The sequence below is a fragment of the Sus scrofa genome, chromosome 14, assembly GCF_000003025.6.
Source record: "Sus scrofa isolate TJ Tabasco breed Duroc chromosome 14, Sscrofa11.1, whole genome shotgun sequence".
Lineage (NCBI taxonomy): Eukaryota > Metazoa > Chordata > Mammalia > Artiodactyla > Suidae > Sus > Sus scrofa.
Window position 1 is genome coordinate 31,538,615 of NC_010456.5, and position 17,302 is coordinate 31,555,916.

At 36.5% G+C, this 17,302-nt stretch overlaps 1 protein-coding gene across 6 annotated transcripts in view; it reads left to right on the forward strand.

Moving 5' to 3' along the window:
- Positions 1 to 17,302, forward strand: part of IFT81 (intraflagellar transport 81) — a 189,456-nt gene that overhangs the window by 113,067 nt on the left and 59,087 nt on the right. For all 6 annotated transcript variants that reach the window (XM_021073043.1, XM_021073042.1, XM_021073041.1 and 3 more), the window contains 2 exons: positions 1,311 to 1,406; positions 9,542 to 9,688. In XM_021073043.1, the coding sequence (XP_020928702.1) occupies positions 1,311 to 1,406; positions 9,542 to 9,688 (243 nt within the window). The remainder of the gene's footprint in view (positions 1 to 1,310; positions 1,407 to 9,541; positions 9,689 to 17,302) is intronic.

The following is a 17,302-nucleotide window of genomic DNA, read 5'->3' on the forward strand; positions in this document are numbered from 1 at the left end:
AAAATAAAACACTAATCAGATGTGTTTGTATGTATATGTGTGTGTGTGTGTGTGTATGTATGTATGTATTTTGGCTGCACCCGTGGCATGTGGAAGTTTCTGGGACAGGGATCAGACCTGAGCCACAGCAGCATCCCATGCTGCTGCAGTGACAATGCCAAATGCTTAACCCTCTGTGCCCCAAGGGAGCTCCATTTAATTAATAATTAAATATCATGAAAATTGATTGAAATATTTTGATTTGCCAAACTGTTAATGTGCTTAGTAGCCACTGCAATTAAATATATAATTCTGACCATTCTTTTACTTTATGTATAGAAATTGGTTGTCCAAGTCAGATTTGGCTCAAATTCAATGTCCTGGAATTAACAGGAGAATTCTCTCTAGTACTATCAAAGAATGAGTATACTGAAAGCCATGTAATTTTTAAAAATGTATTGAGGACTGTATGCTTCTATTGGCTTTATTCAGTTTTATTTTATTACATTTGGGAAAGGTTTAGATAAATTAGTAAGATTTATGACAGCTGTCATAGAATTACAGATCATTTATTAGAACAGGAAGGGTTTGTAGATGTCATTCATGTCAGCTCGCAGCTGGTTTTGTGAATTCCTTGTAGGAAATCCTTGGGGAAATGTTAGTCTAAATTTGCTTTGTCACTAACAGTTACTTGAAAGTCACAGCCTGGGTAAAGGGATAACTTCAGATTTTTAGAAATTGTCTTTTTGATAATAATGTATAAATATTTCATGCAGAATACTTTAGGATAATTTAGACATAGATGGTTAAATCCATGTAATAAATCAAATTATGTAGATATAGGGAGTTCCTATCATGGTGCAGCGGAAAACAAATCCGACTAGGAAACATGAGGTTGCAGGTTCAATCCCTGGCCTCGCTCAGTGGGTTAAGGATCCGGCATTGCCGTGAGCTGTGGTGTAGGTCGCAGACGTGGCTTGGATCTGGCGTTGCTGTGGTTCTGGCGTTAGCCAGCAGCTGCAGCTCCAATTAGACCCCTAGCCTGGGAACCTCCATGTGCCGGAGGTGCGGCCGTAAAAGGACAAAAGACAAAAAAAAAAAAAACACCCCACAAATTATGTAAATATATACTATGAACCATGAAATACAAATTGTTTCTAAAAGTGATCATAACAATCCACTCAGCATTAATGGAATTGTTTTTCCCAGCAAATCACTTATAGTAACAACTGTAAATTCAAAGCTTTGTTTGGCCAGATGTCCTTTAGTTTGAGTACTCATTGGGAGAGTTTAACCTTTTTTTTTTTTTTTTTACTTTCATACTATTTTAGATAAATGAAATAAACACTCAGATCAATCAACTGATTGAAAAGAAAATGATTAGAAATGAGCCAATCGAAGGCAGACTGTCACTATATAGGCAACAGGTAAGACCACTCTTTGGCTCACATATTTAGATCTGTAATCTTGTTGATGAACATCTTCATAAACACCATGGTCTATATTATCAGTAGTAGTCTTAAAAGTGAGAAGGAAGTTAAGAATAAGTGTTCTGTCATTGTTAATCTGCAGATTATAACAAAGAACTTGGGCAAAAGCCACAAAAGACGCATGTTTATAAGTCTGAAATTCAATACATCTGGTAATGCTTACTTTCCTTAGTGTCTGCCAACTGTGGTGATAGAGCTCTTTGTGTTTATATCTGTGAGTATGGAATTTGATTTATGTGAAAGCTTACCGTAGTGATAAAAATATAATCTTTAATGAACTAAAGGCAATACACTTTTTCAAGTTTAATGTTAGTTTGCAAAAATATAGGAATAAATTAAAATTTGGTACTGAGGCATTTATAATTTTATCCAAAAGTATTAAATCATGAGGCTATATATGTTGTTATGTATTTCTAGACTTAAGATTCAAACGACAGCCATGGATTATCTGACAAGAACCTAAACAAGAGGAGTTTAGTGTAAAGAGCTCTCTATAACCTCAAAAAATACTGAGCTACATAGCAGAGAACATATATATTCTTTTTCATATTCTTTTCCATTATGGTTTATCATTGGATATTAGATATAGTTCCCTGCGCTATATGGTAGGACCTTGTTATTTATCCATCCTGTTACATAATAGTTTGCATCTGCTAATCCCAAACTCCCAGTCCTTCTCTCCTCCATCTCCCTTCACCCTTGGAAACCCAGAAGTTTGTTTTCTGTCTGTGAGTCTGTTTCTGTTTTGTAGATATGTTCATTTATGTCATATTTTAGGTTCCACGTATAAGTAATATCATATGGTCTTTCTCTGTCTGACTTTGCTTAGATGATCATCTCTAGGTCCATCCATGTTGCTGCAAAAGACTTCATATTATTTCATCTATAAATATTTCAGAATGTATCTCTAAAAAATAAAAGCTTTTTAAATACTTAACAACATGCCACATTTGAAAATTTTAATAATTCCTTAATATTGGAAAATATCCAGTGTTCAGATTTCCTTGATTGTCTCTTTTTCTTTCTTTCTTTCTTTTTATATGTTGCTTTGTTTTATGTAGGATCCCCATAAGATTTATACATTGCATTTGGTTGATGTGTTTGTTTCTTTTCACCTATTGGCTCTCTTCCCTACTTATTTGTCCATTTATTTAATAATTTTCTTGTGTAATTTATTTATTGAAAAAATTTATGTAACCTATAGAATTTCACATAATTTATATTTTACTGATTGCAACCCCATGGTGTCCTTTTAAAAAGTTCCATTATTACCTATATTTCCTATATACTAGAACTAGGAGCTTGAATAGATTTTGATTTTTTTTTTTTTTTTTTTTTTTTGGTCAAGAATATGTTCTAGGAGTTCCCTTGTAGTGCAGCAGGTTAAGGATCCAGCATTGTCTCTGCAGTGGCTTGGGGTCCAATTGGAACTGTAGCCGCCGGTCTACACCAGAGCCACAGCAACACGGGATCCAAGCCGCATATGCGACTTACCCCACAGCTCACGGCAACACCAGATCCTTAACCCACGGAGCGAGGCCAGGGATTGAACCTTTGTCCTCATGGATGCTAGTCATATTCATAGTCATACCACTGAGCCATGATGGGAACTCCAAGATTACTTTCTAGGTGGTATTTTTGTACTTTTATTTGGAAGGAATAATGTCTAGTTGGTTTTTTTTGCAATGTTAGCAACCATTGATTATTGTTGATGTCCGTACATTTCATTAGAGATTGCGAAATGTTGATACTATGATTTCTTCTACACTTATTAGCTGGACTACTTCTGATAAGAGAAACCTCCTCTCATCAACTGTTTGGTTATCCTGAGCTGTAGTTTGTATAGGAAAGTCAGGGTACAACTTGATTCTTATTTTTATTTTGCAAGTTATTTTCCTCTAACAGTAAAAGTGATCAGTTAGGGTTAGTTTTAAATTTTTTGGTTGCTTGTCTGTTTAATTATTATTATGAAACTTAGGCGTGATGAATATTGAAAAGTTTCAAAAATTTCTCTTAATGATCCTGAAATTGTCCCATTTTTGGCTGGTAGGAGGCTTTTCAGGTTAATCTCTGAGTCCTGTTAAGATTCTGTCTTTGATAATGTCCTTGCTTTCTGGTATGATTAAGATATTTCTAGGCTCATCTTTTGCATTTCCTACCCTAGTCCTGGAATTAGACTTTCTCTGTCAGCCTGATTTGTTGTAGTAGGAAATGATATTTACAGACCACAGTCTGGGTATTGGGACTTCTCATTACTACTGGCCTGGCCATTGTTTTTAGGTCTTTTCTGTGGACAGAGCCAGGAAGTATTTTTTCTCTTTTTCTCTCATAAAGTATACCATGGGTTCATACTAATTCTTCCATCCAGTTCAAATTCAAGACCACTGGGTTTTTACCTAACCTCATCAATCTCACATCTTTCTCCTTATCCCACGTTGAAAATTCTGATTCTCAGTAACACTAACATAATTGAATTCATTATTTGCTTTATTCCATTGGCACCAACATAATTCACTATTTGCTTTAACCTATACATTTCACATAACAGTTTCAAAATAAAAGTACCAATACTACCACCAAAAATATGATTGCTGCTAAATATTGTTTTTTAGTTTGTTATATCTTTAGGATATAGCCCACTAGGGATATATAGTCAGATTACAGAGGTTTTTTTTAGGGCTGCACCTGTGGCATATGGAAGTTTCTAGGCCAGGGGTGGAATTGGAGCTGCAGCTGCTGGCCTACGCCATAGCCACAGCCACAGGAGATCCACGCTGTGTCTGGGGACCTACATCACAGCTCACTGGATCCTTAACCTGCTGAGCAAGGCCAGGGATCAAACCTGCATCCTCATGGATACTAGATGGGTTTGTTACTGCTGAGCCACAGTGGGAACTCCCAAATTACTGTTTTAAAGTTACTTGGAATAGTTATTCTGTAATGGTTATGACACAAAATAAACTGGATACAAATATATGGTCATTTTGATTTTTAGAGCTTAGTCTGTTTTATAATTATTTGAAATATTTACATATTCCAAGTCAAACCTACAAAACAAGAAATATTCAAAGAAATTTCTAGCATCTACTTCTGTGCTCTCCACCCTATACTTTTCTTCCCCATAGGTGTTTTTGTTAATTTTACTTTATTTATTTATTTGTTTGTTTGTTTATTTATTTATTGTCTTTATTGGCTATTTATTGGGCCGCTCCCGTGGCATATGGAGGTTCCCAGGCTAAGGGTCTAATCGGAGCTGCAGCCACCGGCCTACGCCAGAGCCACAGCGACGCTGGATCCGAGCCACATCTGCAACCTACACCACAGCTGACGGCAGCGCCGGATCCTTAACCCACTGAGCAAGGACAGGGACCGAACCTGCAACCTCGTGGTTCCTAGTCAGATTCGTTAACCACTGTGCCACGATGGGAACTCCTATTTTTCTTAATTTTATAGTTTATTATTCCATTAAAAAGAATGTATATACATATATTCATATGTATTTCCATCCTTAGAGAAAGAAAAGCATATTATACACATTATTCTCTGTGCTATATTTTTTCTTAATATATGCTGGTAAATAGTAGAGTAATCTTTATTCCTTTGTTTTATAACTTTATTGAGATATAATTCACATACCATATAATTCACCCATTTAAAATATACTCTTCAGTGGTTTTTAGTATATTCGCAGAGTTGTACAACCATAACTATAGTCAACTTTTTTATTTCTTTTTGGCCACATCTGTAGCACGTCAAACTTTCTGGGCCCGGTATCAAATCTGTACCACAGTTGCAACCTATGCCACAGCTGTGGCCACTGTCAGGTCCGTAACCCATTGTGCCACATGGGAACTTCTGTCACCATAATCAATTTTAGAACATTTTTATCACCTCAAAAAGAAACCCTTGGAGTTCCTGTCATGACTCAGTGGTTAATGAACCCGACTAGCTAGCATCCATGAGGATGCGGGTTCGATCCCTGGCCTTGGTCAGTGGTTTGAGGATCCGGCATTGCCCAGAGCTGTGGTATAGGTCGCAGACCCAGCTTGGGTCCCAAGCTGCTGTGGCTGTGGTGTAGGCCAGCGGCTACAGCTCTGATTAGACCCCTGGCCTGGGAACTTCATATGCCGCAGATGTGGCCCTAAAAAGCAAAAAAAAAAAAAAAGAAAGAAAGAAAGAAAGCAACCCTAAATCCATGAGTAGTCACTTCCCATTTCCCCCAAACCCCCAGCCCCAGTCAACTACCGGAGACCAAACTATCTGTAAATTTGCCAGTCATGGCCTTTGCATATAAATGAAATCATACAATCATGGCCCTTTGTGATGGGCATCTTTCATTTAGCATACTGTTTTGTTTTGTTTTGTTTTGTCTGCACCCAGCTTGGGGAAGTTCCAGGGCCAGGGATTGAACCCACACCACAGCAGTGACAAGGCTGGATCCTTAGCCTGCTAAGCTACCAGGGAACTCCTAGCATACTGTTATTAAAGTTCATCCATGTCGTAGTGTGTATCCATTCACACTTTATTCCTTTTTATTGCTGAATAATATTCTATTGCACAGATATATCACATTTTTTTGTTGTTATTGTTCACCACTTGATGGGCATTTGGATTCTCTCTACTTTTTGGCTGTTATGAATTATGCCGGTATGAACATTCTTGTACAAGTTTTGTTTGGAAATAAGTTTCCATCTTGCTAGAGTGTATTCGTAGGAGTGCAAGTGTTAGTTCATATGAGAATTTTGTACTTAATATTTTGAGTAAATGCCAGACTGCTTTTCAAAACAGTTGTACCATTTTGCATTCTCACCAATAGTGTATGAAGGTTTTGATTTCTCCATATTCTTGTCAGCACTTATTATCTGTCTTTTTTTAAGTTGTCCTAGTAAATATGCTAATTCCTGTTCATAGACATACTTCCTTAGTGGATATATCATAGTTTATTCAACCAATCCCCAATTGATGGACATTTGGGTTGTTGAAATTCTTGTGCTATAATTATGCTTCAATAAACAGCTTTTTGTCTCTGTCTTTGCATTTTATTGCTGTGTATCTTTGGGATATAGTCTCAGAAGTAAGATTGCTGCATCAAACAGTAAAAGCATAGGTAGGTTTTCTAGATATTGCCCAATTCCTCTTCACAGAGGATTTAGCATTTTCTACTCCTATTTGCAACATGTGAGAGAACCTGTTTCCTTACAGCCTTTCTTATAGAGTATGTTGTCAAACTTGTAGATTTTTGCCATCCTTCTAGTTGAGAAATGGTATCCTATGATAGTTTTAATTTTCATTTATCTTACTATAAACAAGGTTGAGCATCTTTTCACATGAGTAACAGTCATTTTAATTATTTTCTGTGAATTATCCCTTCATATCTATACCTACTTTTCTATATGATTTTTGGCTTTTTTCCTAATTTTAGAAACTATGCATATATATATATATATATATATATATATCAGGATATTTACTCTTTATCTACCTTAAAGGTGTAACATTTCCCCTCAGTTTGGTATTTGCCTTTTTACTTTGTTTATGGTGTTCTTTTGCCATGGGAAAATTCTTCATTTTTATAAAATCAAATTTATTAAGTTTTTCTCTTATTTCATTTCAAGTTATATTTAGGAATTTTTTTTCCCTCTTGCAAGTTATATAGAAATTTACTCAAGTTTCCTTTTTGGAATGCTGTGATTCAATTTATTATACTTAAACCTTTGATCTATTTAGAACTTTTTTTGTGTATGGTATTTATTGTATATGGCTATCCGGTTATTCAGTTGTTCCATTCTGTGTTTTATTTTAAAATTTTAAATCCTGGAGTTCCCATCATGGCGCAGTGGTTAACGAATCCAACTAGGAACCATGAGGTTGCGGGTTCGGTCCCTGCCCTTGCTCAGTGGGTTAAGGATTCAGCGTTGCCGTGAGCTGTGGTGTAGGTTGCAGAGGCAGCTCGGATCGCACGTTGCTATGGCTCTGGCGTAGGCCGGCGGCTACAGCTCTGATTCGACCCCTAGCCTGGGAACCTCCATATGCCGCGGGAGCAGCCCAAGAAATAGCTAAAAAGACAAAAAAAAAAAAAAAAAAAATTAAATCCTATTGAATCTAATTCTAGTTTTTGTGTTGTTCCTTTGAACTATTTATGTATTCATATCAACTGTTTTAATTATAGAAGTTTTATCATCGAATTCCAATATCAAAGTAGCCACTTTCACTCCCAATTGCTTTACTTTTTCAAGGTTTTCCTTATGATTCTTATTTGTATATTCTTCCAAATAAGCTTTATTATCAACTTGTCTAGCTCTGGCTCTAGCAAAAAAAATCATACTTTTAAAATTATTAGGGTTGCTTTATATTTATCAACTACCTCAGAACTTATATTTTACAATATTGAATCATCCTATCTAAGAACATGGTATGTCTCTCCATTTGTTCAAGTTTATTTTGGGGTCTTTCAGGAGTGTTTAATAGTTTTCCTCGTAAAATTTTGGAACTTCTCTTGTTAAACTTAGGCTTACATATTTAATTTTGTTTTTTCCTTTTATAAATGTGGGCTTTTCTTTCCTTATGTCTTCTGACTGATTTGTCTGTGAAAGCTATTGATTTTTTTCCCATAGATTCTGTTGGTTTTTTTAGGTACATAATTATATAGCATGAAAATTCCAATTTTTCCTTTCAAATTCTTTTGTTTTCAGTTGCTTTCTCTTGAGTAATGGTATAAGTAAATACCTTTCAACACAGTATTAAATTAAATAGTGGAGGTACTGGACATTGCTATCTCGTTTCAGACTTTGGTGGGATATACCCTCATATCTCTCTATTAAATAAAATCCTAGTTTGGGGCTGAGGTTTTTATTTATTTATTTTACCATGTTATGAGAGAAGCATACCATCAATTCCTATACAATTCTGATGCTCTAATCATTCCTTCTCTCTTTCCTTTGGCTGGGATAATACCATAGAGGAAAACCTGTCTTTATCACCTGTATTTCATTTTTTCCAAATAGTTTGCACTGAAGATTTCCTCCTCTTGTCAAATTTTTGAAGAAAATATGTATGCTATTTCACTTGAGAAGACAGTTTTGCTATTATTTTTCTTAAACTAGTACAGCCACAATTCATTTCAGGAAGTCCCCAAGGGTTGCTAACTAATATTGCTAACTAATGCTGCATTTATGGCTAAGCACAGCTATCTGGATTGTGTAAATATTTGCATAATTCTGGTGAGTTTGCTTTTGAAACTACATTTTATTTTTTAGAATGCTCTCAAATAGGTGTTTTAACTTTTTATTTTAAAAATATGGATATTGAATTTAGGTCATATGATATATAGTTTTAAAAGTAAAGCATTCTTTTCTTCCAGTGAAAGGAAACCTGCCATACAGAAAAACAATAGACTTAGTGTTAGCTTCTATTTACTTACTTAGAATGTATTTTCATTAGCATTTGAGTGTTACTTGGTACGGTTTTAGTATTTTTATTACTATTGCATTTCTGTTTCTTTGCTGCTGGTATGTCCTATATTTTTAGGGCTTTTGTCTTCCAAAATGTTTTCTGGTTGCTATTTAATATACATTGTATAATCATATTAAATACATAACTAGTGATAATAGGTAGTAGGATAAGAGGTACTGATCAAGAGAAGTCAATCTGATATTGAAAATTTATCTCGGGAGTTCCCGTCGTGGCGCAGTGGTTAACGAATCCGACTAGGAACCATGAGGTTGCGGGTTCGATCCCTGCCCTTGCTCAGTGGGTTAACGATCCAGCGTTGCCGTGAGCTGTGGTATAGGTTGCAGACGCGGCTCAGATCCCGCGTTGCTGTGGCTCTGGCGTAGGCCAGAGAATACAGCTCCGATTAGACCCCTAGCCTGGGAACCTCCATATGTTGCGGGAGCGGCCCAAGAAATACCAAAAAAAAAAAAAAGTAAGTAACAGAAACCAATGTTAGATTTTCAGGAAAAGAAAAAAAAAAAATTTATCTCAGTAAAATTTTTAAAATACATAATTCCACATGATAATAGGAAGTTGATTGTTTATATCTTATTTTACATTCATATTTAATGCCCAATTAGGCCTCCATCATTTCTCATAAAAAAGAAGCCAAAGCTGAGGAACTTCAGGAAGCAAAGGAGAAGTTAGCCAACCTAGAGAGAGAAGTGTCAGTAAAGACAAATCAGACCCGTGAATTTGATGGCACTGAAGTTTTGAAGGGAGATGAGGTAAGTTGAGATGTCTAATGGGACAAGTACGTGAGTATTGTTTTTGTTTGAAGTCATAAAAGTTTTTTTTCTTTTTAGTTTGTCAGTAATGGGAAGTTAATTTATTGGATCAAACCTGTTTATTTAAAACTGAAAACTCTTTGCAGTAATATTGAGATATTCTTGATATATAATGACAGATGTTAATGATTTTATAAGATAATATTCCAAATTTTTACTTTTTAATTAAGTGTATTTATATTGGATTTATTTATTATAAGTATTAGTTTATAAAAATGAAACCAAATAAGTAGGAACTAACAGATAAGATAAATTTTCATATTTGTTTATAAATATAATTTCATAAATGGCTGAGAAAGTATCACTAATTTACCTTGTCAATATTGTGTATTTGGCTAGTGGTACTGGCACCATTAAAATAATTTATTGTAGATGCTTATAAATTTAAAAAATACAGTTATGTGTTGCATTGCTATCTACTTTATGTTTTGAACAATGCTTTAATAGCTGTTATTTCACTTGTCCTTCTGTCAGACTCATGAGATTAGTAGGACAAGTAATATTGTTGTTTATAGATGGCCAGAATTAAGCACCAAAAATGTAATCCCCATCTCCTTTTCATAAAGTTAGCTCAGGAAAGAGTAGATTAATATCTTCCCTTTTTTTAGCAAATCAAATAATAGGTCATATTTTAATTCTTAAACATTGCCTCACTTTACCACTCTTACAGCATTTTAATTTTATATTAGCTATTAGCCCTTAGCAAAAGCTACTTTGAAAAACTGCTCAGCTTTTGGCTTTGAAAAGTTATTGAATCATACTGTTACAAATTGGCAGTGAACCTCCACTATGCCAAACACAAATGTATTGTTTCCACAGTACCACTTTTCTCTGGTGCTTCTGATTGTAGCCTCCCAATATGCCTTCTAGCTTATTGGGGAGGTAGTACAATTCAGAAGTCAACACTTGTTTGAAAAATTCCTTTAGAACATCGACTTCCGGATTGCCTTAAGAGTTGGGAGTATATTAAATGATACTTGGAAACCAACAGAGCATATACATCATGATATTCTTGCTGTTCAGGAGAAAGATTCATTATGAAGCAATTTGGCTTTATAAGAGAACATGCTACCTCCTAGCATTTTTATTTTTTCTTAGGAAAATACTGCCCACTTGACAAATACCAATTGCTATGGCTATATTTGGCATGGATATTGCTTGTAATCCAGTATTAGGTATTCCCTCTATGCAAATGTGATGGAAAAGAACCTAGTACCATGCCATTAGCTTTTATTTTTGACAAATTATGGTAAATAAGAGAAGATGATAGAAGAAGACATATTTTTAAGAAGAAAAAAATAACTCTAGATATGATATGGTCAACTTAATTTTTAAACAATGTCTGGTGAGAAACTAGGACAAATCAAGTAAATCATTTGGCAGTTGCCTAAAAGAACATAAGGTATTGGGGAACATTAAGCATAATTTTATAAAGAACAAATCTTAGTAGACCAATTTTGTTTTCTGCTTCGATAAAGTGGTAGACCATATGGACAAAAGGGAGGAAGTTTATTATACTGAAAATTATATAATATAGCTGGACTTCACTGAGGTTTCATTTGGTATCTCATGGTAATTACCAAAAAATCATGTTCTTTGCCACCCATCTGTTAGTGCAGTTGGTGAGAGAGTATCAAGAAATAGTAGCATGGTGTTTGAAAAGAATACTTCACCCAAAGTCACAAATAGGAGAATAAAGAAAGAGTGAGCTAACATTTATTGAGCAATTTTTATACAAGCCTCTATGCTAGATACTTTGCAAACATACATTTCTCTACTTCTTGTAAGAAATATTATTATTTCCATATTATAGTTGGTTGAAGCTTGGGGAAATTATAGATTTATACAACCAATAAGTGGGCAAGCAGGATCCAGCTCTCTCTCATGTATTCCTGCTGGCCTTGAGCAAATCATTTCTCCAACTGTAGAATGGGAGAAGTTGTTCTTCATTGCTGTTGGTAAGAATACATGAAATAATGGATATCCAAGCCTCTGAGAAAGTCATATCTAAGACAGCATGTAACATCCAGCCTCCCAAAGTAATTTTTCTTATGGGCCTCATGTTACTGCACATCAGAGAAGCAGGATAGTGGAATAGGTAAAAACATGATCTCTAGAATTTGGTTTGAGTGCAGATCCTGGTTTTGTCAACCTACCACTGGGTGACCTCAGCCAGGTTCCTTAACTTCTTTGTACCCAGGTGTAAAATGTAACTGTTATTTAGTATATATATCTCCTAGAACTATTATTGTGCAAATTAAATGAGTTAATACCTGTAAAGTGCTCAGAATAGTACTTAAATGCTCAGTAAGTATTAGCTTTTTATATTTTTATGTATTTGTCATTTAGGTAGATGAAGAATTTGAAAGCTAGGAATATAGTTTATAGCTTAAAAATTGAAATTAGTATTTATCAGATTGGGACAGTTCAGTAGAAATAAGTACAAAAGTTTCTGTTTAGAAATAATTTGCTCGGATTCAAGGTGGGATAACACTAATGAGAGTTATTTTAGCTGCGTTCACTGAGCAGTAGCTGTGTGCTTAGTCTTGAGCACTTTAAAACCATATCCTTCATCTCGGTTGCACAGTGTGAATGCACTTTTTTTTTTTTTTTTTAAATGGGTGCACCTGTGCCTTATGAAAGTTCTCAGGCCAGGGATTAAACCTGAGCCACAGTTTCTACAATGCCGGATCCTTTAACCCACTACTCCAGACCAGGGATTGAACCTGCACTTCTGCAGCAACCTGAGTCACTGCACTTGGACTCTTTACCCACTGTGCTACAGTGGAAATTCCTGAATGCACTTAATGCCACAGAACTGCATACTTAGAAATGGTTAAAATGACAATTTTTTTTTTAAAATTCAGGGCCACTCCTGGCATATGGAGGTTCCCAGGCTAGGGGTCAAATCAGAGCTGCAGCTGCTGGCCTATGCTATAGCCACAGCAATGTCAGATCTGAGCCACATCTGTGACCCACACACAGCTCATGGCAATGCCAGATCCTTAACCCATGAGCAAGGCCAGGGCTCGAACCTTAACTTCATGGATACTAGTCTGGTTCATTACTGCTGAGCCACAATGGGAACTCCAACAAATTTTATATTAGGTATATTTAACTTCAATAAAACACACATACAGTATATCCTAATTCATCCTTTCAAAAAGCCTACTAGGTAAATATTATATCAATTTTATAATGGAACAGTCTTGGAGAAATTTAAGTAACTTGCCTGAAGTCACACAGTGAGTCGCAAAGCAAGGATTTGAACTCATCTGAATGCCTCTGCAGCTGTGCTCCTAAGTGAACACTGAGCTCTTCTTCAAGGCACTATTGAGTTAATTTTAAGATTCGTATTTGGGAGTTCCCTTGTGGCACAGTGGGTTAAGGATCCAGTGTTGTCACTGCAATCGCTGGTGGCTTGGGTAACTGCTATGGCACAGGTTCAGTCCCTGGCCTGGCAACTTCCACATGCCACGGGCACGGGCAAAAAAAAAAAATTTTTTTTTAAATTCATATTTGACTCTAATTAAGACTACATTGTAGATAGTCATTAACTGAAAACTTAGCTTGCCTAGGAAGTCTGACAGTCATTTGTTTGGAAATAAGCCTTCATTCCTTGATTATTCATACACAGTTGATTAATCTTTTTTTGGATTAATTCAGGAATGTGACTATATGTTAGTAAGAATAATGTAACATAATACATATAGTAATTTATATTCCTTTGTCATTTTCTCTTTATCTTTTTTTTTTTTTTTTTTTTTTGCTGTTTCTTGGGCCGCTCCCTCGGCATATGGAGGTTCCCAGGCTAGGGGTCGAATCGGAGCTGTAGCCACCGGCCTACGCCAGAGCCACAGCAACGCGGGATCTGAGCCGCGTCTGCAACCTACACCACAGCTCACGGCAACGCCGGATCGTTAACCCACTGAGCAAGGGCAGGGATCGAACCCGCAACCTCATGGTTCCTAGTCGGATTCGTTAACCACTGCGCCACGACGGGAACTCCCATTTTCTCTTTAGAGGTCAGTTCATTTTTAAAGTTCAGTATTGAAGTGTCCATTTTGATGCTTCCTACTGCCATTGAAGTCAATATTCTGGATGTTACATTTTGTCTAAGAATTTTAGCTCTTTTTTTTTTTAAATTTTAGCTCTTCTGATTGCAGATGACAAATGGTAGAGGCATTTGTTCTTTAAAAGACTTTTTCATTAGTGTTCCCTTGATTTTTCTTATTAAAGATGAAGAGTCTAGGAGTTCCCATCGTGGCTCAGTGATTAATGAATCTGACTAGCATCCATGAGGACGCAGGTGCCATCCCTGGCCTCGCTCAGTGGGTTAAGGATCCGGCGTTGCTGTGAGCTGTGGTGTAGGTCACAGACACAGCTCGGATTCCACATTTCTGTAGCTGTTGTGTAGGCCAGCACCTACAGCTCTGATTCGACCCCTAGCCTGGTAACTTCCATATGCCATGGGTGCAGCCCTAAAAAGTAAAAAAAAAAGATAAAATAAAAATGAATAAAAAACAAAATATGATACTCCATTAATAAAAATACAATATTCCATTTATGTGAAATTATACCGACAATATTATATTACATTTTTGGCTTCATGTTTTGTTTTTGGTTTGTTTTGTTTTTTCTTTTTAGGGCTGCACTTGAGGCATATAGGGGTTCCCAGGCTAGTGGTTGAATCAGAGAGGTAGCTGCCGGCCTACACCACAGCCACAGGCCACAGCAACGCAAGATCCAAGCCACATCTGTGACTCACATCACAGGTGACAGCAATGCTGGATCCTTAACCCACTGAGTGAGACCAGGGATCAAACCTGAGTCCTCATGGATACTAGTCAGATTTGTTTCCTCTGAGCCACAACAGGAACGCGTTGGCTTCGTGTTTTAAGAGAGACATAGTCAAGTCAGAATCAAGATGAAGGTGACTAAAACAAATGAAAAGTCTGGAAACATTCATGGAAAGAATTAATTATGAATTAGCTGAGAACAAAAAACTAGAGAACGACATAATAGAATTGCATTTAAATATCAAAAGGTTATGGGAAGGATGGCATGCAGAAAAGAGTTAACTTAGCAGGCCTGAAACTGCTGTTATTAGAAAAAGTTGCTTGCAAGATTGGCCCTTGGATGACATCTGGGAACTTGGATTTTAGAAGATTCCCACCATTCATTGATAAGAAGGGCTCATGTGCTTAAACTGTATATACGAAGAGTGTGGTTTATGTTGAATACCTGCTTCTCTTTTTGGAGTCTGGAATTTTGGTGTGGGCTAGGCAGAGCATGCCTACATGACCAGTGCCAAGTAAAATCCCTGAGTTCTAAGTCTCTAATGAGCTTCCCTGGTTGGCAGCATTTCACATAGATTATTACAAGTCATTGTTGTAGAAATTAAGGGAGAAGACTCTTGAAAGCTTACCCCTGGTTTCCTCCTGACTTCATCCCATGTACCTTTTCCCTTTGCTGGTTCTGCTTTGTACCTTTTCACTATAATAAAGCATAGCCAAGCAGATGATTTTATGCTGAGTCCTGTGAGGTCCAGCAAATCATTGAACTGGGAGTGGTCTTGGGGGCCACTTGATACAGATGGATTAGTATTATTCTTGGCTTTGTGGAATGTTCTTTCTGTATCTGTTAAATCCATCTGGTCTAATGTGTCATTTAAGACCAGTGTTTCCTTATTGATTTTCTATCTGGATGATCTGTCCATTGATATAGGTGGGTGTTAAAGTCCCCTACTATTATTGTTGTTACTGTCAGTTTCTCCCTTTCTGTTTGTTAATATTAGCTTTGTATATTTAGGTGCTCCTATTTTGGGTGCATCTATATTTACATTTGTTATATCTCTCTATTGGGTTGATCCCTTTATCATTATGTAATGTCCTTCTTTGTCTCTTATTGTAGTCTTTGTTTTAAAGTCTGTTTTGGAGTTCCCGTCATGGCACAGTGGTTAACAAATCCGACTAGGAACCATGAGGTTGAAGGTTCAATCCCTGGCCTCGCTCAGTGGGTTAAGGATCCGGCATTACCATGAGCTGTGGTGTAGGTCACAGATGTAGCTCGGATCCCACATTGCTGTGGCTCTAGCTTAGGCTGGTGGCTACAGCTCTTATTAGACCCCTAGCCTGGGAACCTCCATATGCCGTGGAAGCAGCCCTAGAAAAGGCAAAAAGACCAAAAATAAATAAATAATAAAGTCTATTTTATCTGATATTAGTATTGCTACCCCAGGTTTCTTTTTGTTCCCATTTGCATGGAACACCTTTTTCCATCCCAAAATCAAACAATTCAACAAGATATTAAAAGAATCATATGCCATGATCAAGTGGGATTTATCCCAGTGTCTAGTAATAAAATAGAATAATTTTTTTTTGTCTTTTTGTCTCTTTTTAGGGCCTCACCTGTGGCATATAGAGGTTCCCAGGCCAGGGGTCTAAAGGAGCTGTTGCTGCCGGCCTACACCAGAGCTACAGCAACACCAGATCCAAGCCATGTCTGCGACCTGCACCACAGCTCACAGCAATGCCAGATCCTTAACCCAGTGAGCGAGGCCAGGGATTGAACTCACAACCTCATGGTTCCTGGTCGGATTCGTTTCTGCTGCACCATGACAGGAACTCCTAGAATAATATTTTTAAATCAGCTTATACAAATGATACCCCAATGCATTTTCATGGTATGAAAATCAAACAATATACATAAAACAAAAGTCCCCGCTGATGACCCCCTTCCCACTTTCCCAGTCCCTCAGACCCTTTTCCAAAGAGAAACCACTGATACCAGTTTTGTAAATTCTTTCAGTCCTTTCTATGGGAATAGATACAGATATAGATAATATTGTTTTGTGGAATTTAAAAATTAAGGATGGTATTATACTCTGTGTATTGTGCAACTTGCTTTTAATAAGATGTCTTAGAGATTTTTCCATGTCAGTAAATGAAGAGGCTATTCTTTGGAGGTTAAGAGAATCAGTTCTGGAGCCAGAACACCTGTCTGCAGATTTCTACTCTGCCACCTATTACCACCTATAACGACTTTAACATGTTACCTAATTGCTCTGTGCCTCCCTTTCCTTGTCTATAAAGGGGAGATAATAACAGTACTCACCTATGTACTCTACTCATTATGTACTCACAATCTCATGTGGTGATTGTGTGGGCTAAATGAGTTAATACTGCTAAGTAGTATACAACAGTGGCTGGCTTATAGGAAGCATTTTATAAATATAATTAAAAATTGTTAAAAATTTAACTGCTACATTGTGTTCCATAGAATATATGTACAATTCTTTACTCCAGCAAAAAGTGTACAAGAGCATCTGTTTCCTCTGTTATTTAAAACAGCACTTGATCTGAAATCTTTTATCATTTGACAGTATTTTGTTTTAGTTTTCATTTTTCTTAAATAAGAGTGAGTATCCAATTACATATTTGATGATTTATGTTTCTTCTGTAATTTATCTTTTTATTGTCCTTCTCATTTATTTTGGCATTGCCCATAGCATGTGAGAGTTCCCAAGCTAGGGATGGAATCTGCCATAGCAGT